The sequence below is a fragment of the Patagioenas fasciata genome, chromosome 1 (genome assembly GCF_037038585.1).
Source record: "Patagioenas fasciata isolate bPatFas1 chromosome 1, bPatFas1.hap1, whole genome shotgun sequence".
NCBI lineage: Eukaryota > Metazoa > Chordata > Aves > Columbiformes > Columbidae > Patagioenas > Patagioenas fasciata.
Window position 1 is genome coordinate 170,072,353 of NC_092520.1, and position 25,497 is coordinate 170,097,849.

General features: G+C 48.0%; 1 protein-coding gene across 3 annotated transcripts in view; it reads right to left on the reverse strand.

Annotated features, from left to right (window-relative positions):
* Positions 1-19,433, reverse strand: part of NTN4 (netrin 4) — a 48,152-nt gene extending 28,719 nt beyond the window's left edge. For 2 of the 3 annotated variants that reach the window (XM_065829222.2, XM_065829221.2), the window contains exons 1-2: positions 19,279-19,433; positions 14,634-15,163 (exon numbers count right to left, since the gene is read on the reverse strand). In XM_065829222.2, coding sequence (XP_065685294.1) covers positions 14,634-15,163; positions 19,279-19,390 — 642 coding nt within the window. In that variant the 5' untranslated portion in view covers positions 19,391-19,433. The remainder of the gene's footprint in view (positions 1-14,633; positions 15,164-19,278) is intronic. The other variant, XM_065829223.2, reaches the window with a different exon arrangement.
* Positions 19,434-25,497: the final 6,064 nt, after the last annotated feature.

Consider the following 25,497-nt stretch of genomic DNA (forward strand, 5'->3'; position numbering starts at 1 on the left):
ATCCAGTCTAAACCTGGCACAACTTGAGCCTGTTTCCTCTCATCCTATCACTTGCTACTTGGGAGAGGAGTCCAACCCCTTCCTTGCTACAACCTCCTTTCAGGTAGTTTTAGAAAGCGATAAGGTCTCCTCTCAGCCTCCTTTTCTCCAGGCTAAACAGTCCCCAGTACCCTCAGCTGCTCCTCATCAGACTTGTGCTCCAGGCCCCTCACCAGGTTCCTTGCCCTCCTCTGAACTCTCTCCAGCACTTCAATGTCTTTCTTGTAGTGAGGGGCTGAACACAATATTCAAAGTGGGGCCTCACCAGCATCGAGTACAGTGGCACAAACTTTTCTAGTACTGCTGGCCACACAATTCCTGATACAAGCCAGGATGCTGTTGGCCTTTTCAGCCATCTGGGCACACTGCTGGCTCGTATTTACCTGGTTGTCAATCAACATCCCCAGATCCTGCTCTGCCAGGCAGTTTCCAGCCACTCTTCCCCGAGCCTGTAGCGCTGCCTGGGGTTGTTGTGACCCAAGTGCAGGACCCGGCACTTGGCCTTGTTGAACCTCATACAATTGGCCTCAGCCCATCGATCCAGCTGGTCCAAATGCCTACCCTCCAGCAGATCAACACTGCCACCCAACTTGGTGTCATCTGCAAACTTACTGAGGATGCACTTGATCCCCTCATCCAGATCATTGATTAAGAGATTATACAGAACTGGCCAGGACCTGCTGCTGGGTGCCCAGCTGTGGGGTGCCCAATGCCGCTTACAGTCATTATAGCCTCCTCTCCCTAAATCCACTCTTCCCAAAGGATGCAGCTGACACATTTTGGCTAGTGAAGGCTTGTCTTCTATTTCACCAGGATTCATGTATCCTGGAAATAATGCCCCTGCTGCTGCCAGCTCGCCTGCCTGTGGGCTTTGCCTGCCGGCTGCCTGGCTTTTCTCCAGGGCTGCCAGGATCCAGTTGGAGGAAGCTTTGTTCTGGTCTGGAAGGAGATTTAGAACTCATTTTGTTGCTGAATGGTGGCAGTGTGCTTTTGCGCATCCCCTCAACCTGCCAAGTGTGGTTCCTCCCAGCACACCAGTGGCTGTGGGGCTTGGGCATGCTGGTGCCCAGAAACACTGTACACTGGCAAGCACATCATGGATGCAGCCCCACGCCGCCATCCTGCAGATGCTCCCTCTCGAAGGTATTTCGGCATCTTATGCCAGAAAGACATCAATAAGGGAAAAGGTTAACCAGGAGAGGTGGTCAGAGGGCAAGGCTGGTGAGCTGTACACCACTTGTGTGGCAGTGTGGAGTCTGACGAGGGATATTAATAAATAGTAACACATTTCAAAAGGGTGGGTTATTTTCTCCTCTCTTTCAGGAACATACAATTTTTTCTGCTTTCCTAAAAAAAAAATAAAAAAATCAAGGAGATATGAACGGAAACCCAACTAACCCAATTATCAGGCCCTGCACCTCTCCCCAAGGGATGTTATTTACCCAAATTTAAATCAATGTAATTCTGATCACATTTATTCATTAGTGGGTTTGTGAACACAAGATGCTTTCAGATATGGAAAGAGAATGTCTTGGAAAACATCCAAGCTGGAGACATTGATTTTCTTTTGGTGGAGATGATGGAAAATGTCAGGCTGAGAATATTCCAGAAAAACTAGCAGTTTGGGTGACTTGCAATTACATAAATTGCTTCTCAGATAATTCTTTGTTTGTCCTGATTTGGATGAGAGTGGTGAAGGAAACATATAACTGGGAAGAAGTTATGCTAGATGCAGCTGTAGAATCCTCTTATCATTTTCAGTTTTTCTTGTTTATCTATCCCCATTTAATGCACGTGACAATCGCAGCAAGGAAATCAATAACCCTGAGCGCCTTTGTGCCAAGAGAGTTAAATCTTGTCTGTGTGGAATTCAGGGGGAGTTATGCTGCTGATTTCAATGGAGCCTGTATTCCCTCTCAGGCCCTAAAAATCTTACAAACATTTCTTTTTATGGCTACTTGAAAACAGTGATGCTAAACATGAACCCTATCTGTAATTCCCAGGGGCTGCGGGCTCTCAGCCACTCCCCCCTGGCTACCCTGTATCGCTCGGGCTGTGCCCAGTAGCCCTGGCCTCGGTTTTGGAGCCACCCTGCACCCCACAGCAGTGCAATGGAACAGAGTGAGCCTGGTCTCAGTGCTGCCAAGAGAGTAAACACCCTTATCCCTCTGTCCCAAACGCTAGTAGCTCTGCTTTAATAAAACACAAACCAGTCATTATAACATGTAGGATGTCATACAAATAGGAATTTTTCGCTCTGCCCCAGCAGAGTGAGCTGGAGCCCCCAGAGGCTGTACAATAAGGCCAAGGATGTGTTTCCCAGCAGGATTTCCCTGTGCAGTCGTTAATGCTGCTGGTTCATCCCAGCCTGTCTTGGGAGCCAGCACATCACCACACTGTCCTCATATGGCTGTTATGGGTCTGCCAAGCACCACACACACGGTCAGGTAACAGCTTTCCTGCTTTTACCTTTCCTTGGGCTTTTCCATGCAATTGTCTCACTGATGGGATGAGCCCTGGTCTGCGGCATCCCATCTATGAACGAACCACGGTTTGCACAGCAAATCTGACCGAGTTTTTACACCTACAGTTCTGCCGGCAGCCCTTGGCTGCTGCAGTCAGAGGACTCCTCAACCAAAATATTCTTTAATTTTAATGGCACAGAGGAAACGTAGGCAGGATTCAAGAAGCATGTACTGCTAACATGCATGTGTATCTGATGATGGGGTTTTGCGAGACCATCAATTTCTCTGGTGCCACCGGGCAGGACTTCTCTCTGCTAGACTCTGTCGGGTCAGTGCTCCACAGCCACCCAGCTCCCCAAAGCCCTCCCAGTTTATCTTGCTAAAACCACACAGGAAACACAGGCACCTGGCTCAACCTGGAGGGACAGAAACTCTCCCTAGTGGCTCTACCACTGTGGTCATGGTCTTGGCACAAGTCATGTCAGTTTTTTAGCTGTTTGGGCAGCCCCTCTGTGAGACACAATGTGGGGACAGCAGTTCCCTCTCACCCTCCAGAGAAGTTGCTGCCCGCAGAGCCATCAAGTCCATTACTCTTCCTATCCCAAAAGCACCGGGAGAAGTCATGCCTGAGGGTCCTGTCAAAGAAAGCTGTGTTGTGATTACACAAGGGAGATAAATAGCTCGAAGAGGTACAGGAGAACATCCTTTTTGACAGCTGACGCCACTCTTGTTTTCACAGAGCAAGGCATCTGCCAGGAGAAAGCTCCACAATGCCCAGGGGATCTCACCCAGAACCTTGGTAAAGGAGCAACAGCAGCAAAATCTGGCCATTTCACCAGCAGTGAGCCTCACCAGAAAGCGCCCCATGGTGACCAGACTTCTGACTTTCCCACCCACGTCTGTCCGCATGCATATGTCTTACCAACCATACGTCAAAGCCCAGCATTACAAAGCTGGGTAGGCAATGTGACTTCACCCAGTAGTCAGTGCCATGCATGATAGCAAAGGGTGGTAGGCCTGGGTCTTTACATCAGCAGCTCTATAGTACATGAACTAATCCAAATTTTCTATTTCGTAGAACAAGTAGTAAGTAATAAATTGAAAATCCACAGCACTTCTATGCTAGACGTGCCATAATATATCCTATCAGAAAGATATTTTAATCCTCCGTGTTGCTAGTTTGCAATAAATCCTATGATATCTAGGATTGTTGCTAGCTCACTATAAATCCTACAGTATTTGGGATTCTTCTTAAACACAATCCCAGGAACTAAATCTTTATCTCAGCTTCCACTTAAAACTAAGTATCTAGCAATATCTCATATCTGGAGTGCAAATGTCACAAACCAGGAGGCAAATAAAAAGAACCTGTCTTTAAAACAAAATATCACTATTTGGGGTATGGCTACTTCCACATCACATGGAATTATGCTGTTGGATAAGTGATTTAGAACTTGCATGAGGATTTTTTGGTGGGAGAGAAGTCTTTCTACACAGTCAAACAGAACTGTGGACTGCAATCCCTGAGTGAGGAAAGCCACTGCTAGGCCTCGAGAGGGTTGGGTTCCCCTGACCCTCCCTGTGGGATGCCTGGCAGTGGCAGGAGGGACCCAACTCCATGCCCAGGGGAGCAGGAGCAGAGAAGCTGCCCCACAGCACCTCACACATGCCATGGAATAAAAATATTCTGCTCTTCAGCCAGGCTGCTCCAGCTGTCTGCAATCTGGGCACATAATTACATAGACACCCTCTAATAAATTTCCACAGTGTTTCAATTTCCTTGTGGGCTGTCATGAGCAACTCTTGTTGTGTTGATTACTTTATTCTGTCTTACTGGCACAAGAAGCCTTAGCTATTTGCCATTCCACAGATGCAATAATGTAGCCCTGTATATAAATAAAATGGCAGCCATGAACGTGGTGCACTCAAGTAACCACTTGCACCAGAATGACCTTGATTTATAAATACATAAAAGTCCCTTTGCAAGAACTACCCTAGTATGTTTACAGTTGAGAGGCAATGAAAGGACATCTTTATATATATCCACAGTGGGAAGGAAAATGCTAATGAATGATGCTGAGAGCAACAAAATTGGCTCTGAAGTCAAAGTTGCCTGGGGAAGTCAACAAAACCAACAAAAGATTTGCCGCCAGCAAAGCCTTCTCAATGAGTCACGGGCACATCTTGGACCAGTGGAGCCTTCACCTGCTGCAGCTGCACAGGCCTGGACCTTTGCCAAGTTACAAGTGTCCACAGAGATAATATTGGGCCCTTTGGGTTGCAAATGCCCACGACATTGAAGAGATACACGTGATCAACAAGAAGCTTCTTCCTCACAGACCTTCAGAAATAGGCACTGTCGCAGAGGCCATAGGCAGGGATGTGCAACCCTTAGGCATGTGCCTCCTTCCCCAGGTCCGGGTACCCAACTGGAGGCACAACCCTCCAGTCGGGAGACCAGCCTCAGCCAAAGCTTCTCCCTGGAAGCCTGGAAAGCATCAGGAGATGGTTCACAAGATGACAAGACCAGTAAACTACAGACAGAGGGAATAAATGGATGAGAGACTCAAGAAGCGTATATGCATGGGAACAAGACAGTTAATGGGAATACAACAGAAGTAAAAGCAATAAACAAATACTTAAAACATAACCACATTTTCATTCGGTTGTAAATAAAAACCAAGGTGGTTAACACTGCACAAAGTGGTCCATGGTTCCTTTCCAACAAGATCTGCAGATAAAAGACACTGATGGAGTGTACCCTGTGTCATCCAACCCAGATGCATAAGCATGTATCTATAAATAAACACTCTATAATAATGACCTGTCCATATTAGTGATCCATCTATTCTGCTCATGTGCATTTGATAAATTCAGTACTGCTTTATTTGATTTTTTTAACATGTTATTCCTTTTGATTCCTGTCTTCAGTGCAACAGCGTGAAGCACTCTGCCCATGTCCCCAAGTGATGGTGATACAAACTCGCTGTGTATCACCAGTGGTAGTTCCTGAGCACCTTGAGGTGCTGAAGAAATGTCACTCCATTTTGGCCCATGCCTACAGCCCTACAGCACATAAACCAAGCAAAATAATCGCTTGTCTCATCATCCAAAAGTTAGGTAATCTTATAAAGAATTCAGGAGGAAAATCCAACTATTTCAAATAACTGGCCCTTGCAGGGATCTTGGCAAGTTATTTTATACCAAGGTACCATTTATCTTTTGGGAAAGTCAAGGCATTCTTTTGACATTCTCAAAAGCAAGAAGCTGTATGGGATGAACTCCTATTCACTCACAGCAGCCAGCTTGTGAGGGGCTGGGAAAGGCATGAGGGCAGCTAGGCAAGAGCTTTGGGATTTCTTCAGGATTCTTGACCATTCTGGCAATAATCAATCAGATGAGAGCCATCTTCTCAGTTTCCCTTCAACATCCCACCGCACAATTTCATTACATGAAAATGAAACACTGCTAGGTCATGCCTGTCTTCATGGAGATGATCATAGAAGTAATATTCTTACCAGAAAAATCTCTCTCCAGCTCAAAACAGCTCAAAACATTTGGATTTCTTCACCTGCAGCTAACAATGCTTCTCCAAGAATCGACAGTTTATTCCACAATGGCTTTATTTTGCCTAATCACTACATTCACTCATCAAACAGACAGAAACACTCGGCTTCTTGGCTCGCAAAATCTTCCAGATGCATGATATAATCAGCTATGCACTATCAGGGAAAATAATTTTTTCTCGTCTTCAGAATCCCCGTTTCCAAGACTGCACTGTGCCACATAGGAAAATAAACCAGTACATTTCAACTGGTGATACGAAGAAGCCCTTTGATCGATCAGCAAGAAAGATGGTATTTAAATACTCTTCCCTCCAGCAATTCCCCTCCTTTCCCCATCTCCACAAAGATTTATGTACTCAGCTTTGGCCTGCCGGCAGTACCTGTTGTATGTGTAGAAGACCAAGAAAACCTGGAACTAACTCCAAAGAGCCAGACAGAGAACTGGACTTGCTTGTTCATAGGCAGGGCTGTAAGAAAAGCTGGCTCGCTCCCCAGAGCTGCAGAATAACCCCTTTAACAGCTTCTGAGCATGACGCACCACTGCAAAAGCCTGCAAGGCAGAAGGTTAGCGTGTCAGCAAGAATGTCTGAGACAGTACTAAGGCTCAAGCGGATTTCTTTCAGCCTAAGAGGAACCCGATTTCATGAATATTTTTCAATTGGTCTTGTCTTCAATGAAAAGGCTTTGTGACTATAGAGCTGGTGGCTTAAACCACCTAGTTACCATAGACTACACTTAACATTGGGAAAAAGAACACCTGTCTGAATTATATGTAAATACACATAGTCAAAAAGGCCATGAAAAACAGCACTGCCCTTTCAACTCATGGCTACAGATTTTGACAACAGCAGTGAGGGACACTGTGCAGAGACTGGTGATAGAGAACCATGGTGTATGTGTCTAGTAAGTTTGTTTTTGGATATTAACTTCTTTTCTTCCTGGAAATGTTGCCCCGGGAGAATTTGAGGACTTCACCATTTGTATGGGATTTTGAACATTGGTGGATTAGTTATCTCATGCTGACACCCATTGTGCATGGCAATTAATCTCAGATTAAGTCCCCATGAGCTTTTGATCCAAAACTTGGGAGATGTGTCAACTCACTGCTTTAGGTTACACACTTCCCATGTAACCAGTTGTACCCAGAAATTCCAAAGAGAAACATGGCAGCTTCACTTTCCAGACAGAAAACTGGGAGCTGAATAAGTGAGCCAGTCCTCCCTTCATGCCAAAAATGAACTGTGAAGTGAAGCAGTGGGGTGCAGTGCCTAAAGAGAGGCTCTGGCTGCTCCTCTAAAATCCCATGGTACTTTTCTCAAGGGAAGCAATAGTCTTGCTACCAAGGCCAGATGCCAATTTAGAGAATTAAATTCTGCCTCCCCAAATTCCTCTTGTTTCATGTGGGTACAGGGCTCTTCATTTCCTACATAAGAAGTTTGGAAAGGATCTCCTAGAGCCCTGGGACTCATTTCCTCCTGCTGTTGGCAGCCTACAATATACCCCCTTTCACAGACTGGTCAAGCTCACTCCGAGGAATAATTTGTTTTAGCCATAATTGGAGGCTGATCCAGAAGCCTTGATGTGCAGTTGTTAGAAATTTGCTGTTCTAAACGGAGGACTGCTGATACGCACTATTAAACACTGGCTATGCTCCATCACAAGGGTGGCTGCATTTCAAGAGCTGGCCAAGCAGAGGGACAATCTCCAAGTGTCAAAAGCACTGGGAAAGCCAGAGAGAAAAGGAGACAATGAGACCTTCCTGTGGGGTAGCTGCAACGGGGGGAACAATGGTGAGGATCATCAAGCAGGTTGGAGAAGCATTTTGCCCCTTGCACATCCTGGTTCTCCAGAAATGCAGAGCACCCAGGAGGCCCAGCAAAGGGACATGTCACTGTTCTGGGACTGCCTGTGGCAGACAGAGATGGTTTTGACACAACCTGGCCCAGGGAGCTGGGAGTATCATCTCTGGTATTCCATGTGCGGAAAAATTATAAAGGAGGTGTCTGGTGCCAGAAAAACAGCAGTTGATGGTGCCCAATCTCTGGAGGGAAAGTACCTTTCATGGTAAAACTCCCCGGAGACCAAAGCTTTACCTCCACATGCGCCCAGAACTGCCCTTGTCTCCTGTCCTCCCAGGCACAGATTAAAAACTAACCTCAGGTTTACCCTTTTTCTCTGAATCCCCTTTTTGTTGCTCCATTATTTAAAGGGAGAAGCTTCCCTTCACCCACTGTGCTAAAACCAGTGAAAACCCCAAACAGGATCTCCAGGGTCTTACATAATTTTATTGACTCCAGCCTGTCTTCATTTACATTGTCTCATTAACTTTTCCCCTATAAATAATTATTCTTGTGCTTATGAAATAATGGCTCCCATGTCTTGCTGAATTCACTGATATAATGCAAATAGTTGGGCTGGGTCTGGCCATCACCCTCATCACTGCTGGCCCCCAACTGAAAAGACCCTCCTTTGCACATGGCATTTCTGTACAGAGCCTGACGATTCACTTTTTCCCAAAGACAGAATGATCAGGAAGATGCTATTAAAGGTTGTTTGCTTGTTTGTTTGTTTTCCCATAAAACACACTTCTACAAGATGTAGAGATGGAACTTGAAAACACACTTCCCCAGCCATGTCCTCAGCCATGTCCTCACATGTCCCTAATGCTGTTGAACATCAGCCAGGATCCTTCTTTCCTTCTGGTCAATTTGGGCTTTTGTTTTCTCTCTGTGCAGACACCAGTGGCACGGGACGATTGAAAAAGTCATTTGCAGCCCTCTAATGGGCTGACATCCCAGAATGTTTTGAGGTTATTCTTGCATGTTTGCCCAGGTTCTTTGTGGAGCCTCATTTTCAGCAAGTGACTGAACTCAAATCTCCCGTGATTCAGAGATCCTTGGAAGATTTCAGAGCAATGGAGATGTAGCTTCAGTTAAGGACAGCAATGATAAGCTTAAAAATTAACTTATTTGGGCCTAAAAGACAGGCAAAAAAACCGCCAAAATCTTCTAGGCTGCAACAGTGTTTCTACAGCCCCATATTAGGGCTCTAAAATAAAGATCATTGAGTACCTTTAACTCCTGCTTGTGTCAGCGAGCATTACAATTCCTGACTGTCTATCAGGGCCAAACTTGTGAGTAGCAGGACACAATTTAATTCTCTACACAGCTAATTTCAGGTAGAACTAGTAGGGCTGGTGCCCAGACCCTTAAGGAATGGAGGCAGGCTGCATGCAGCAGCAGTGCAAGGCAAAACATTTGAAGGTCTTTCTGCTAACATGAGCTCAATAAAATTGTCAGTGAGACACACATCCCACAGTAAAACAGCATTATGTGATGTTTCAGAAGTTAAAAGCACCTTAGAATTTGTGGCTGGAATACAATCGAGCTGCAAATATGCCTCTCCTATTAATAGCAAACAGCAACAATAGCTGAGGTCTCAAAGTGATTTATTAGCAGTATTCTGAATAGATGAATGCTCAAATAAGTTACCAGTTTACTAAAATCTTGTCAAGGAGACTCTGCTTCAGTAAGTCCTTTTATCCTGGAGCTTGTCTAAATGGGGACACTCAGGCGAGCTAATCTGAATTGACCACAAATGGGAATGTAAAGTGAATGAGATAATTGCATTGCAGAGTGGACAGTCATTCTCCCTCACAGTTAAAGAATTAACATCTGCTAAGTGCCCCTTGTCCATGAGCCTGTAACAGTGATCAGATTAGAAGAAATGTTAATACGATCTGAACCATGAGAGGGAAGACAGCCTTTTATTCATACTAATAAAATTGGCACTCTTGTCTGAGCATGAAGCTGAAATAGTTTACTTCTACTTCTTGTTTGCTTAGATCAGATTATTTTTGGCTGGTGAATCCAGTTCTGGTTTCCCTTGCAATAATGTGGCTGACGGGTTACACCCTCGAAAATGGTGGAAATACTCCGGATTTGTAGCACTTTCGTATGATCCAGGCTAAAACTTGGCCTTAGCCTTTTCTCTTAAGACACTGATGATATAAGGCCAGCATCTAGAGGTTTCTATGTTAAACAAACTACTGCTGTGAAACAATAGATTCATTAAATTAAGCATGGGGAAAGTCTTTAGTGACCCCTCTGCGTGCAGCTGAACCAAAATTATTCTTCTAGAGGGAAGGAGTTTCTTGTCCCTTTCACAGTGTTGCAAATCCAACCCCTCAAACTGGAAACCCTGGTTGGTTGTACTGAGGTTTCCTCTTCCTTCTTGCTTCTTCTTTGCTCATCATACCAGACAGGCCCCATGACAGGGGACAGCCTGGTCCCAGGTGTCGAACACTGAGAGCTCCTGAGGGCAGTGCCAGCCTGCGGGTAGGTTTCTTTACAGGAGGCAATGCTGGGAATACCGGGGCAGGACGTGGGTACCCACCATCTGCCTCTTTTTGTCTATTCCCTACTGAGGAGGGCTTCAGATGTTTTGTGTGGCTCCTGGACCTTTGCAGAGAAGTTTTTGCTTTCCTGGCTGTTGAAAGGGTGGTTCTTCTTTGCACGAGGCCAGACCACAGCCAGGCCACTCCAGCATAAGGCTCAGCTCAGCAAAGTCCCTGAGCATGCACTGACCTGTGAACTCATGCTTCCTTCCACCGAGAAAGCCTTTAAGACCAAACCCAGGGCATCAGTGCAGTGTCCCTGACATCACCACTGTGCCATACAACCTTCAACCTCTTTCCTCCACAGCTCCGTCCAGATCTGCCCTTTCCTTCCTAATTCCACGCCTTGGCCTGTTTATCCTCCAGCTCATGCCCGCTTCAGAGTAGAGGACTCAGATGCACCCACAGCAGAGGACAACCACGCCTGGTGGTTTTGCAGCATCAAGGACAGGTAGCAAAGAAGAGCAGAGACCTGCCAAGTCCCTGCCAAGGTGACTCTACCCATCAGTAGACCTGCCAAGTGCCACACAGGGTGTGTGACAATACCACTGCTGGCTCCCACCACTGTGGTGGCTTTCAGCTCGGGTGACTGCAGCACGGTGACACCCTGCAGCCACACCATGGAGACTGCTCTCCCAATGCCTTTCACCACCCTCGTCCCACTGCTGCAAAGGGAAGCCCAGAGACACTCTACTACAGAAGAAAGACGAAAGGCATCTTCCAGAGCCAATACAGCATCTCTCATTTCTCCACCAGCTCTGAACTCTGGATCTCTGAAATGAACCCAGAGGCTTGGCAGCTTGCTTTCTGTGGTATCATAAATCTCCTCAAGATCAACATCATGGCAAGTTGTGATGAGGGAGGATTTTTGTCATAAGAGTTGAACCGGGCATCTAAGGAATGACTCATAATGATGAGGGCAGAAGAAACCTAAAAGGCTGATTTTTCTTTTTAGAAAAAATTGAAGCAGATACACCTTTGCTACAAATTAACACATGTGATTTATTAAAAAGATGCTGTAAGCCCCTGAGTACTATGAGCTTCTGCACGCTGCTGCCTTGAAACAGGACTTGCACGTGCCATAACGCTCAGCAGAAACATGGTTGGATCAGCGCTGGTGCCACTTGGGATGAGCCATCATCTCCTGAGGCCTCCCCTGAGCTCTGCAAATTGATCATCCAGGAGGACGGGCAGCAGTGACAGAGCCGCCAGCAGCGTGCAGACACCCTGCCATCCTGCAACACCCTGCAAGCCCTGACCCTGCGCCTGGAAATGCACATGTGGTGCTGAAATGTTTGAAGTGGGAGAAAGCGGTATACAGGTGGCGTGATACGCAGTTTGGATCACAGCTTACAGTTGTTGCATTGCAGTTAAACTCTAAAAAGTTAAAAAAGAAATCCAGTAGCACTCACAGAATTTACATTTGTGCTTTAAAGAAAGCTGTAGCAATTGAGCTGCAATTATATAATACCCTTCGGACTTGGGCATTTCAGATAACTGCATATTTGAAACCACTGTTGCAAGTGAAATGACTTTTTCCATATGTCTGAAATTAGGTGCTACCAGAAGTGGGAGTAAAGCACAACATAACTCCAAACAGAACACAAAACTCTGATGTTTCTTTAGGTGAGATACATGTTGCTATTGGCAGTTACGAGTAATTGCTGGAATGTAGCACACTGTAATAAATTAAATGTGATATTTGCTAAGCATGCAGGCTTGCCATCTGGTCACCAGAGAGCTGCTGTTATTACTTTGCAGGTAAAAAGCACTGTTTAAGTGCAGGGAACTGAAATGTGCCATATAAATAAAATCTTATAAGCTCCAGCCCCTTGGACTTAACATTTGTTTAAAACCTGGAATAATTAAATGATTTTGACTTTTATAGGTTCTTTGCAATAACACTAAGTAAAGCAATGCCAAAAGAAAAGATCCCATGGGAGCAAGCTTGGCAAATAGCCTGTTTTTGCAGCGTGCTACTGCAGATGCATCAAAGACCACCAAATTCCTTTCCTTCTTGAAATGTATAGGCACTGGTTTCTACACACACGACCTCGATCCTCCTGTCCCTATGCACTGCACTGACCTGTGGAGAAGCTGGCCTGAGGTTGGTATTTCATAGAACCATACCATGTCCTGAGTTGGAAGGGACCCACAAGGATCACCAAGTCCAACTCCAGTACCTGCACAGGGCAATCCCCAAAATATTTGCACAGGTTCTCACCAGACACAGCCCCTGTCCCGGTATGCAGGTACATCACTGTGGTGACCACACTGAAAACTGTGCCGGGGTGCTGGCTACATGGAACCCGGCACAAATGAAGCAAACACTGCCCTGAATGACACCCTGGGTTTCTCACCCCTGACAATGATCCCTGGGAAAGCTGCAAAAGAAGTGTACAAGTCAGAGTACCCCAGACATGTCCCACTGGCTGACCTGAGAGCTATAGATTTCAGTCTCTGCCCTGCATCACAGGCTGGCACAGCCTTGATGCAGGTGGTGGGACACAGAGGCTGACAGAAGTGCTGAGGGCCTGGAAAATTCCCAGAGAGCTACATCCATAATTTCCTTTGCAACACTTTGTAGTTAGCCCCAATTCAGAACCGCAGAATGGCTTCAGTTGGAAGAGACCTTTAAAGATCATCTAGTTCAACCTCCCTGCCATGTGCAGGGACATCTCCCACTAGACCAGGTTGCTCAAAACCCCATCCAGCCTGCCCTTGAACACTTTCAGGGATGGGGAATCCCAGCTTCTCCATGCAGCCTGTTCCAGTGTCTCACCACCCTCATAATAAAAAATGTCTTCCTTATATGCAATCTAAATCAATTTCATTTTAAAACTGTTGCCACTTGTCCTGTCAGAATCAGGCATGATGAAAAGTCTCCATCTTCCTTATAAACCCCCTTTATGTATTTCACTGTGAAAAGAAGTTCAGGCAGCTTTTTGGGGGCATGAGCAAAGGGAGGCAGGAGAAGAAGGGAAGATAACACTCTCTCTCGCCAGTTGCCTGATTTAAACCCTTTTCTGGGTCTGTCTGGCAGGTCTGGAGATCCTCGTTTCTGAGCTGACGAGAGCACAGAGCACACGGCAGCTTCTCCTAGAGCAGGACATTGGCTGCCTCCTGAGATGCAGATAAGAGATGCACTTGGTGAACAACGGGTTCACAGCATGTCTGTAGAGAGTGGCTTGTTATTCAGAGCATGGCTAGAGCTGATCCCAAATGACTGCAGAGGGATCCGAACAGGTGATTTTTCTCAGGCATGAATGCTGGTCAGAGGGCAATTTCAAATGTGATTAAACTTTCAGACAAGTTCATTAAATGAGGCCACTAGAGGGAGCAGCCTCTAAAGTCCAGGGCTGGTCACTTGGGACACCTCCCCATCACTGGGGATGTGGGCGGGCAGCCCCACGGCTGTGGGACCCAGGGGAGTCTTTCCAGCACCGTGGGACAGGCTTAGGCACCAAAGAGAAGAGTATTATTGGCAGTACCTCCAAGTGCATGATGTGTTATCTGCTGCTTCTGATATTGAAAGTAACCTGATTTTTTCACAGAAATTTTTCCTCTTAGCAAACATGATGTTCTTCTTCATTTTTTCATGCTTTTTTCATATGTGTGCACAGAAAAGAAAAAAGAAAAGAAAAAAAGATGAGTTATAAATTTCTTAATTACCTGGCTAATCTGGTTTATGGCAACCATGGTTCAGTGTGGTCAATAGATATTTTCACTGGTTACACACTTGTCCATGAAGGCAATCACTATTAAAAGTAAATCTGGACACATTCAATTTTAACATAGCTGCATTTTGGTCAAAGTCACCCCAAAACCACAAGACTGCCAGATCTGGAAAAGACTGTCAAAAGCAACATCCCCTTTGGCTTTCCCGAGAAGCTGGCAGCATCCACCTCATTTGCAGTTGTGTGAGGGAGTTTCCCTGTGCGAGGGGAGAGGAGCTTTTAGGAAAGAAAAGGGTATTACGAGCTCAGCAAAGCAAGAGGGAGGGTGGTGCCTGCATCACCTTGGAATGAATTATGTTAATTCACCTTGTGAAATAAATTAGTAAGAAGGGATGCCAGTGCAATAAATAAGCATAAAGGCTGGAGTGGAGATTGCAGAGGGAAAGGGGGCTGAGTGAGGCCTTTCCCTTCCCGAATCCGGCAGACCTACCTCTCCTCTGGTGCAGGGGAAGGGACTCGAATATCTGGAAGTGCAAATGGCTCCTCTCTGCTTCACGTCGTCCTCCAGACCGAAGGTGGCCGAGCAGTTAGCAGCAAAGTATTTGTAAGGCTTCCACGTCTCGCCGAAGTCCTGGGAGCGCTCCAGCACCATGGCAGCCGGCCTGGGCGACTTGAAGACCAAAATCAAGTGGGTGAAGTAGAAGGCGGTTTCCAGGTCCAGCCGGATGGTCTCCTGGGGGGCATCCTGGGCTGCTTGCCACCAGGTGCGGGGCAGGCGGAAGGGGGAGTCAGCCATGGCGGCAGGGGGGTGTGCCAGCCCTGCGTGGGCTGCACTGCAGCGGCTGCAGGCCAGGCGCTTGCAGCGGCGCTGGGCGTCCTCGGCATAGGCGCAGAAGGGCTCGGCAGCATGGCGCCCGCAGGCTGTCTCCGTCCGCAGCGCCCGCCCGTGTGCCAGGTTGCCCATCCGGGGGTTGCAGGCCTTTTCGCAGGGACTGCCCGCTGCTGCCACGCTGCCCAGACCTGTGAGGCAGAGAGAATCATAGATTCACAGAATTGTTTCAGTTGGAAGAGAACCTCAGGATCATTGAGTCCAAATATAACCTAACTCTAGCACTAAACCATGTCCCTAAGAACCTCATCTAAATGCCTTTTAAACACCTCCAGGGATGGTGATTCAACCACTTCCCTGGGCAGCCTGTTCCAGTGCCTGACAACTCTTTCTGTGAAGAATTTTTTCCTAATATCCAACCTAAACCTCCCCTGGCACAACTTGAGGCCATTTCCTCTTGTCCTATCACTTGCTACTTGGAAGAAGAGATCAACCCCCTCCATGTTACAACCTCCTTTCAGGGTAGTTGCAAACAGTGACAAGGTCTCCCCTCAGCCTCCTTTTCTCCAGGCTAAACAGTCCCCATTCCCTCAGCTGTTCCTCATCAGACTTGTGCTCCAGACCCTTCACCAGCTTTGTCACCCTCCTCTGCACTCTCTCCAGCACCTCAATGTCTTTCTTATGATGAAGGGCACAAAACTGAACACACTGTTCAAGGTGCGGCCTCACCGGTGCCCAGTACAGTGGCACAATCACTTCTCTAAGAGAAGAGCGTGGGGATGAGGCTGACTCCCGAGGCGGGTGCACCACACCTTGGCAGGAGAAGATGTACCCCATGGCATGATTTTTGGGGACACTGCCCCTGCCAAGACCACGTGTCGCCAGTATTGTTGACCCCAGGAAGGGCTGAGGGAGAGTGTGGCACAGCTGCTCATCGCTCCCATCCACAAAGTTCAGTGTGTCTATAACAGCAAAACAAACCAAAAACCCCTCAGGGCTTCCGTGCTTGGGAAAATCACCACCCAGTTGCAGAGCAGAGCAGGCAGCGTGGCATGAGGGATGCCTCCACCTCACACTGCTGTCCCAAGGGAGCCAGAGCAGGGCTGAGGCTTCGGGGGCAGCGGCCGTGGCCAAGTCACCCTTGCACCGAGGCCTCCAAGGGGATGCAGGTGGTGCTGGGGAAGGGGAGAAGCTGCCAGCGACACTGGGGCAGCCCAGGCAGTGTGGTGGTGGGAGACCAGGAGATGGCTGTGGGGGGACAGCATCACTGCACCCCAGCTCACCATGTGACAGATTGGGTGTTGGGGGTGCAAAAGCTGGTGGGAATATCTCCTGCCACCAATGACCTCAAATCTTCACCCCCTTTCCCACCCCTCCATCCCTAGCCCAAATCTTGCCACAGTCCCCAACTGCTGCTGAGGCCACGGTTGAATTGAAACACCACTTAAGTTTGGGAAGGCTGTCACTGATGTGTATAAAGGGGGAAAACCCATAAATAATCCTTGGTTGAAATGACGCTGGCAAGCTGCCTTGCAGCTGAGGCTCTGTGGTTTCTGTTCAAGTTTCTCTGGAAGTCTTGTCGATTTAAAAATCCACAGTTAAACTGTCAAAGAAAAATAAAATCACCATGGGGTTTGGTGTGAAACCATCTGCAATGTAACACTCCTGGTGCAGGAACGTTTGATTAGTGACACTCCACCTCTTTATTAATAAATGTAACAGTAGGTCAAGGCTGTATCTGATGTACCATAACTGTTTAAAATAAAAAGAAAAGCTCTAATGCCTTGGATGTGGGCAAGCTAAACCAGCCAAAGTGCATAATGTCTTCTTTATCGCTGGGCCAGTCATATACAGTCAGCTTTGTGCACCAATTATTATGACCTCTTCTTGGCATTTTTATTATGTCCAAAGGTTGTTTCAGTTTAGCATCTAATAAATCCTTTATTTGGGGTTTATTCAGCTTTTGTCTACATTGTCATAGTTGCAATTAAGCTATATTATGTACTAGCAGAGGCTAAGCCTTCAGAGCCTGACAGCACTCCCCACTCCTTCTGCTCTTCAAGAAAACACCCTGGAAAGAAAATATTTCTACCACCACAGGTCTATATAGGTTTTCTATACCAGTTATTCAGAAAAGATGTGGACTGCTGCTTGTTATGTACCCATTACGAAAGACTTCTGAATCCAGTCTCTGGATTTCACTGGGTAAGCAGTCTTGGGAAACTCTTAGTGAACAAGAAATACTCAGTCAAGTTAGCTTCTACAGGGATCTGGTAAAACTGTGTCTGAGATGATCTATATTAACTGTGCAGAATACATTTGCTGTAGAAAAGTAAACACATATAACTGTAAAATTGATGTAATATCACTTACGTCTCCTGGACATCCTTTTCAAACCACTGTATAAACATTAACTAACGTACGCAGCTCTCCTGAGGGGTAGGTAAGTGCTATTATCATATTATCAGTTAGGCTTGCCACAAGTTTGCCTAATTTATGTCTTTGGCTGCTTTCCTGAATTCTTTGGCTACGTGCAACACAGTGCAGCTAGTCGCTAAACAAACAGATGAACATTTACCGCGGTTCCCTCAGTTGCGGGATTGCAAAGCAGATTTGGAAAGACATAAAAAGAGCAGGGCTCAGTCAGCACCCTGAGACAGGTCGAGATTACTGTTTGTGTTCATCAAGTCCTTTTGTTTTTTTGCAAACCACCAGTTACTGCCCCTGGGGAGGCAGTGGAGGAGGACACGGCCAGTGGGAGGTTTCCTGGTGACTGAGGTGGTGGCAGAACTCAGCATAGCTGTCCCCAGAGCAGAGGAAAGGCTTTGCCTGAGCCCAGACAGGAGGGGCTGGCTACCAAATTCCCATGTGAGACTCTGGGAGGCGAGAGTACTTGATTGTTTTCAGTTCCTGGTATGCTCCAACCCCAGTCACTCATGGTCACTGACTGCAGTTGTCTTTGCGCCAGGCATGGAGGGTCCCTTCCTCACCTGAGACCAGATTTGGGGTCATGGACCTTGGCTTCAGTAGGGTTTGAGAAATGCTGCTGGCACACAGACCCCACTTCCCGTCCCAGGGTCCCAGGGGCAGGAGGCGGGGAGAGGAAACCCCCTTTGAAAGGGTGTTTGTTTTCACTTGAATTGGGAAGAGTTGCATGACGGATGCAGAGCACTGCATGTTATGAAAAGTGACAGCTTTCTAGTGTAATGCTGGCTGCCACAGGAATTCAGTAAAAGAACAAATGAGAGCATAAAGATTTCCATGCTGTCAGCCACAAGCTCACGACTGCTCTGCCACAGCCCAGGAAAAGGTGTTTTTCTTCAGTTGCACTTAACGAATCTGCCCAACTAAGTACTCCCATCCTATATACTGTACATGCCACTGGACGGGGATCTTCAGTAATGAGTAAGAGCATGCAGCAAATACCGTGACTCACCTGTAAAACATCCATGGAAAATCATATGCTTCCTGCTTAAGCATTTTAGCAACACTTGCCTTGTGATGTTTCATTTATATCTTGTGCCTGATTAAATGTTTGTTTCCCATCTGGGTTTTTTCTTCTTTTTAAAGAAGAAAATTGGCACTCGGCTTGCGACCAGCCGAGGAAGCGTTATGCAAACTGTTTATGCCCAATTGTCTCCGCTGTGGCGCGGCAGGACCCCGCTGCGGGCAGATCTGAGCGCAAAGTGTTTATGCTGCGGGAGGGGGCTTTGAAAACCCTGCCTACGCTGCCTGCCCTGCCTTCCTTGCCTCGCCTGCCGCCCTCCGCAACCCGATCGCTGGGGCACCGCCACCCAAAAGCGATGCGGAGCCCTCAGCGCCTTTCCTCCGCGTCCCGCCGCTGCTCATCGCAGCGCTCCGCGGTCGGGCCGAACTCTCCCGTGGCATCGCCCGGCTCGCCAGTGCTCAGCCCCCGGGACGAACTCTCCCGGCCCCGGCTCCCCGCGCCGCTCCGCCGGAGCCTCGGGGCGCCCGGACCCCTTTGTCTGCGGCGAGGGGCGCGGGGCTGGGAGCGCAGCCCCGGCCCCTTCCACATAGATACACACACACCTACATGCATACTGTGTACGTACATATGCATACACAGCATGTAGGCACATACACGCGCATGCACATTCCTATGTGCGTGTGTATATATACGTGCATACGTGTGTGTATATAGGTGCGCACACGGACTCGTGCTACTCGATGCAGGCGCGCACCTATGCACACGTACACATACGTGTGCGTACACATAGGCGTATACACGTATATACACGTGCATGTACACACACGCTCACATTCGCACGCACGGCCCCGTATCTACCTCGTACGCCTGCGGAGGACGGAGAACGCCGAGCGCCGGACGGTCGCGACCCACCTGCAGCAGCAGCGGCGGCGGCGCCCAGCAGCAGCGCCAGCCACATCCCGCGCCCCATGGCCGAGCGCCCCGTGGCCGAGCGCCCCACGGCCACCCGCCCTGCGCGCCCCGCCGCCCCGCGGCGCGACCGGCCCTGCGCGGCATCAGCGCCCCGCGCGGCACCGGCGGGCGGGCGCGCGCCGCCCCGCCGCCCGCCGCCGCACCGCACCGCCCCGCCGCCCGCCGCGCCGCGCCCCGCCGCCGCCCGCCCCCGCGCCCCGCCCCGCCGCTCTGCCCTCCCCGCCCTCCACTCCTGCCCCGCCGGGGCGGCCCCGCGGTTGCCGGTGCGCGGCGAGGCGCGGTACTGCAGCGGAGGGAACCCCGCACCCCTCTTCCCGCAGCTCGGGAGAGAGACTCGCGCCCCGGGCAAGGGGCTGCCCGCACCAGGCCCCGGGAGGCGCCGGTTCCTGAGCCCGGGCGTGCTGTCGAGGCGGAGAGGGTGGAAGCTTTGAACCGCAGCCTGCCTCCGGCCTGTCTTCGTTTTAAAAGAGAGACCTAACTAGTCGCTGACTAAACCTGAGTTGCTCAAAACTTTGAAGACGTTTCTTGTTTCATTGGCTCTTTCCTGGTATCTGAAGGACTGAGCGGTGGAGCCACGTAAATGTAAGAGGTTTTCCTGTTTTTCCCAGGACCTGCCAATCTGTGGGTTAGCTCACAATTTTTAAGAGACAGAAAGTCCCATGCAGTCTGATCGGTTCAACAGCACCCACCATCATACCAGAACAGAAGTTTAGGGCTCTGAAAATAGGAAAAGACACAGTCACCTCTATTTTTTCCCACCAGACCATTACCTTTTAGATCTCAGCAGAGCAACATTAGGAGAACAAAGGTGAAGTGCTTCTGAGCAGTCATTTTTTTTACTTACCTGAATCTAACCCGGGAGGTGAGTGTGTCACAAGTGTTACAAAATGTTTCATACTTCTTACTCCACACAGAACTGGGATAACTTCAGAATGGCTCTGTTTTAAAACCCAGCCTGATGGTACCTTAAGGCCGCTGTGCTGCCTGCAATGCAATGCCACACATTTCAGGTTGCTTGGGTTTATATGGCCACCAAAATGCTCCCTGAGAGATATTTAGTCTATAGCATTTGAACATCTGACTCACGGGAAGGTGTTGTCTCTATTATCTATACATTAAAAGGTACAGGTAGGCTGATCTTTGTAATCTTTCAAATTTTTTAGTGCTGCCTTACATACCACAGAGAAACATTTTACTTGCATTGCTGCTGTCATTTTCTCTGCTCTCCAGGTGAGCGCGTCTAGACAAGGACTTCCAGCCCCCAGGCACCCGTGGCTGCTTGTGAGCTACTCAGGGGCTTGTCCTGCTGCCTGCACATCACGGCGAGGGCTGCACCCACACTTCTGAGCCTCCTCATGGCAGTGGCCATGGAGGAAAACAATGTTCTGAAGTGTTTCTGTCTCATGCCTCACAAAAGGGTAACGTGTTGCTGAGGAATCGCACAGGGGTTTGTGTTGTTACAACCCAGTTGCAGCAGTCACATCATACAGGGCAAGGAAAGGGAAAGTGCAAGCCATGGGCAAGGAGTTTCTCTCCATTGTAACTCATCACTCATAGTTCCCCCTGCGTTAAAATTACCAGGTGATAAGTCTGCTCTAGGGTGATACGTCTGGGTGGACCAGAGCAAGAGCTCACTACAGGCATCAGGAGCACAGGGCAGTTGAGGTCTGTGAGCAGGAGGAGTAATTGGAAAGGAGAAGAAAGGGCTGGCTGGGGCAAAGGATGGCTCTGGAGAAACCCCTGGGGCATGAGGTAAGAGATGATCCAGACTGAAAAACTGTGGAACAAAATCCTGAGGGAGTAGATGGATGGTGGTATCAGTGGCTGGAGAGGAAGAGAGCAACCAGGCTTGGGCTTGAGTTAGAAATCAGAAGGAAGAGCAGTGGCCATCAAGAGAAAATGGGAGGGGGAAGGAGGGAGGGTAAGAAATTGTTGGGATAGGAGAGAGAAAGAGCGTGTGGAAAGGACAGGTTTACAGCAGGGGCAGGAGGTCTGATATTGCTGAAACAGGTCCATTGCATAGAGAACTGGAGAGAATAATGGACAATTTCCAGGTAACCCCAGGTAGGACATCCAAAAGCCACCTGGAACATGCAAATAGTAAGAACTCTTGAACTGTCCTCACCTTGATAGCATAAGCCTGCTCCTTCAAGATGCTGCTGGATCATATGCCTCGGTCCTCATAAGCCAAATAATTAGGTCATATTTTCTTTCCTATCTAGCACCTCTGCAACCTGATAAAACCTGTTTGATCTTCCTAGATGAATTTGTTTTACTTCCTGGAGGCCACACAGCTTGCAAGTCCAGCCACAGGCAGCTCAGACCCCCTGATACCCTCTCCTGGCTCTTGGTTGCTCCACGGGACCTGCACAAACATGAATCCATGAGTGCACCCAAGCTGGTGGTTCAGTGAATACCCCTGCAGAGCTGTGCATGGCCACAAGCTGTGGGCATCCTCCCAGGGCAGGCATGGCTGCCTGCTGCTTCACAGGGCTGGTGGGAGATCAGCAGAGGGTAGGAAGCATGCATAGATGTTTCAGCACAGTTTTATTTTCTTTGTCTGTTAGTGTTGCCTCTTGAGGTGCCAGAAGAGGAAACCACAAAACTACGAGGAGCAGTTGACCTCTCCCGAAACTTTTTTTCAGATCATAGGCTTTTGGGTTCATGCTCTACTGCTGGTTAAGGAAGAACAAGAGGTGTTTCCAGCTATCACTCCTGCAGTGTAGGTAGCCAAGTAGACAGAAAGGCCCAGAAATGTGAAGATCACCTGTCTTTATCTGGTCTTTGCATTTCTCCATTACACTTAAAAAGTCTTTAAAGAGTGATGATGTTCCCTAAATATACGTGTCCCAGTATGTTAGAGAGGAACAAGCACAGGTGACAAGCCTGGAAGATGACCTCTGCCACCTCAGAGATGCTGAGGAGGTAACCTGGAGGAAGCAACAGAGCCTGCTCTTTTGGCAGAGGTCCCCAGGGATGGCATCATGCCCCTGGGGAGGGGTGGCAGAAGCTCTTTGGTCTTTTCTGTCAGGGTGAAATCCTGACACCTGAATTGGGTGACAAGAGAGGATCCTCTGTGAATCTCTTCCCCCAAGTCCCCCGCCAAGGGCAGAGTTGAGCCCAGATTAACATTTTCAGCTGAGCATGTGAAACTAATTTTAGAAGCAAACCACGAGCGGAATACCTCACCTATCAGACAGTCAGAACCACGTGGCCTAGACTCTTGTTAGAAAAATCTCAAAAATTCAGAAGATCAGATTTACTTTTTAACTAGAGGCTTGTTCAAAGATCACTATTTCCTCTATTGGCATCCATGTAAGTATGCAGGATGCTTGTTACAGTTTAACAGGAGGCCCTTGGGGCTGACACAGTCCTTCAGACATGCCTGGTGGACGAGGCATGGCCCTCTTGGTTCTGTGCGGGGAGCGGAGGTGACAACCCAAATGGAGCATCACCCTTTGGCAGGGAAGATGAGAGGCCATATCGGAGTGCTCTCTGCCGAGGAGTGTAACTGCAGGGCAGCAATTCCAGTTGAACAATTACCTACAGGCATTAGCTCCAGAGATGCTTCTTTTCAGTTTGTTATTTTTCATTGAGGAGCCCTTTCAGTTGTCCTCTAGGCAGGACTGGATGGATCTCCCACTCTGCTCAGCAGTAGGCTGCTGGTAGGACACACGGGGGCAAAAGGATCCTCCCTTCACACTAGTGCAAAGTGCTTTGTGCAAGAAGAGCCACCACACTCCTGTAGGGTCTTTCCCTGTGGCAGCTACACCATGCTCCATATAATTTTCACTGACCTGTTTTGCCTTTTCCCAATGTTTTGGTTGACCATTGCTCTACTGTGTGGGAGATGGTGATGCTATTTATTGTCTTTACAAGGGACCTAATGGATTGGCAGTCCTGACTTCAGAGATCTCATTCAGATCTGGTGGCTGTTGCAGTTTTCAAGAGATGACCCACTCCTCCATTCATGAACAGAGGTTAATGTACCACACACACATTTAAACACGTTAAAAGATCTTTGTTGAAAGGAATAGTATTTTTCTTTTTTTTGTCTAAAGAAAAAATATGGTCTTGATTGAAAGTCCACTGAAGTCAATGGAAGTTGACGTCTGATCAGTGGATTTTGGATGGAGTCTGAAGCTACCTCACTCTTGTCTGTTTTTGTATCACATCTTCAATGCTTTATATTAAAATCCCCTTGTTAAGTCTCGCACTTCTCAATTTTTTGGCAAATCACTGAAAATCTTCCAACCATCATCAAATGAGCAATGAAAACATTTCCCTGACTCATCATGTTTTGAAACAGCTTGATTCCTCAGTTTTCTGTATGAAATTAAACCAGAGGATAATCCAGAGTGACAATTACTGATTAAAACTTCCTTTTTTTTTTAAGTTCCCATTAAAGCTGAGTTCTGATATATGTCACCACCATACAGATGATTGAAGAAAATGAGGGAACCAAAGTGCCCTTACTTTCCCTGTGCCCAAGTGATGAACTTTTTGGAGCAAAGTATTTTATACGCCGGATCGGCGTGGATCCAAAAACGAGAGCCTTTTCATGGGATTTAGTGTAATTGGAAGTCAGATCACAGAAACATTATGGCAAAGATAGCACCGTTCTTCAGAAGTCTGTAAAAAGGATGGAAAGGACCCTATTTCTGCCTACGACAGAGAAAAATGCAAAGGGTCAGGAGGGAACCTGAAAAAGAGAGGAGGAAGAAACCCTGGAGCTACTCACTGAGGTTCATTTTATGTGGAGACAAAGCTGAGACCATCACAGTCTTTGGGTGGACTTCTATACATTGCACGTAATGAAAAATCCCTTTACTGGGCACAGACAAACCCATTTACTTTCTAGTCTGGCAAAGACTTAAATAACCCTTCTCCCTCTGGTTACAGCATTACCCTCTTAGTCTGCAAAATGGTCTCCCTGCACCAGTCAAAGGGAACCTTGCACTGCAGCAAGGGTTCATCGCCTGGTCATGAAATCAGGTATTGCTTCCCCTTACAGTCTTCTCTTGGGATCCGTGGGATGGACAAGAAGATTAAGGCTTGTCCTGGAGTCCAGGAGGTCCGATAGCAGCTACACTTCTATGACTAACAGCACCAAAATGCCTTCTGACAAGGATTTGTTTTAGGAGGGAAGGTCAGCCCCCAAGCCCAGTGTCTCAGGGGATTTCCTGGTAGCACACAGGGCTGGATCCAGTTGCATTAAATTCTGTGCATCCACTGCTAAAAAAAACCCAAGCAAACCCCAAACCCTATATTCAACAATACTTTTTAAAGGTTCTGCTGTTTCTGATAGTAAGGGTTGAGCTGGTGTTTTGTTCTCCAGACCTTAGTAGCTCAAAACCCACATCAATTATTTTTCATGTACAGCTGTTTTTTGTCCACAAGCCATGGCTCCAGGTATTTCAAAGGTTTTTTTTTCCTCTCTCTCTCCCCCTCTCTTCTTACCATCCATTTTGGACAAGCAGGAATGAAGGGGAATCAGCTAATCAGCCCATGTTCCATTTACAGGGGATTCAGGAGGGAAAAAAGCAAAGCAAAAGAGAGAAAGAGATGGGGAGGACTTGCTGAAGAAAGAAAAGTGTTGGTAGGCAGTTGGCTTAATTTTTTGCAGTAGGACCTGTACTTGCCCCATTATTGCCATCACTGTTTTCTTAGCTCCCACGTAACCTCTGCCACTCCTCATTCTCTCCTTTCCTGGGTAATTGATATGCAGATATCAAGACAATGATGAAATTTGAATGCCATAGAAACCCACAGCACCGACGCTTTCTATGGCAGCTCTCCACTCCATCCTGCATGCTACAAATTATGAGGAGGATTAACCTGCCAGCTGCTTCCTGAAAGCCACCTCTGCCAACTTCGGCATCTAGCCAGGAAAAGCCTTCGAAATGGTCCCGGCAGCCAGAGAGAGCAGCCGGGGCGGCGAGAGGTGGCCAGGGCAGCGAGGCAGCCATCCACAGCCAGCAGCATTATGGCTGGCAGAGGGACAAGGCTGGGCACAGCCCTTCCAGGCGCTGGCTGCCTCTTGTTTCAGCCTTGGCGCCTGGCCCAAAAACTGGGAATGGGGTGCTAGAGGTCAGCCCAGGAACC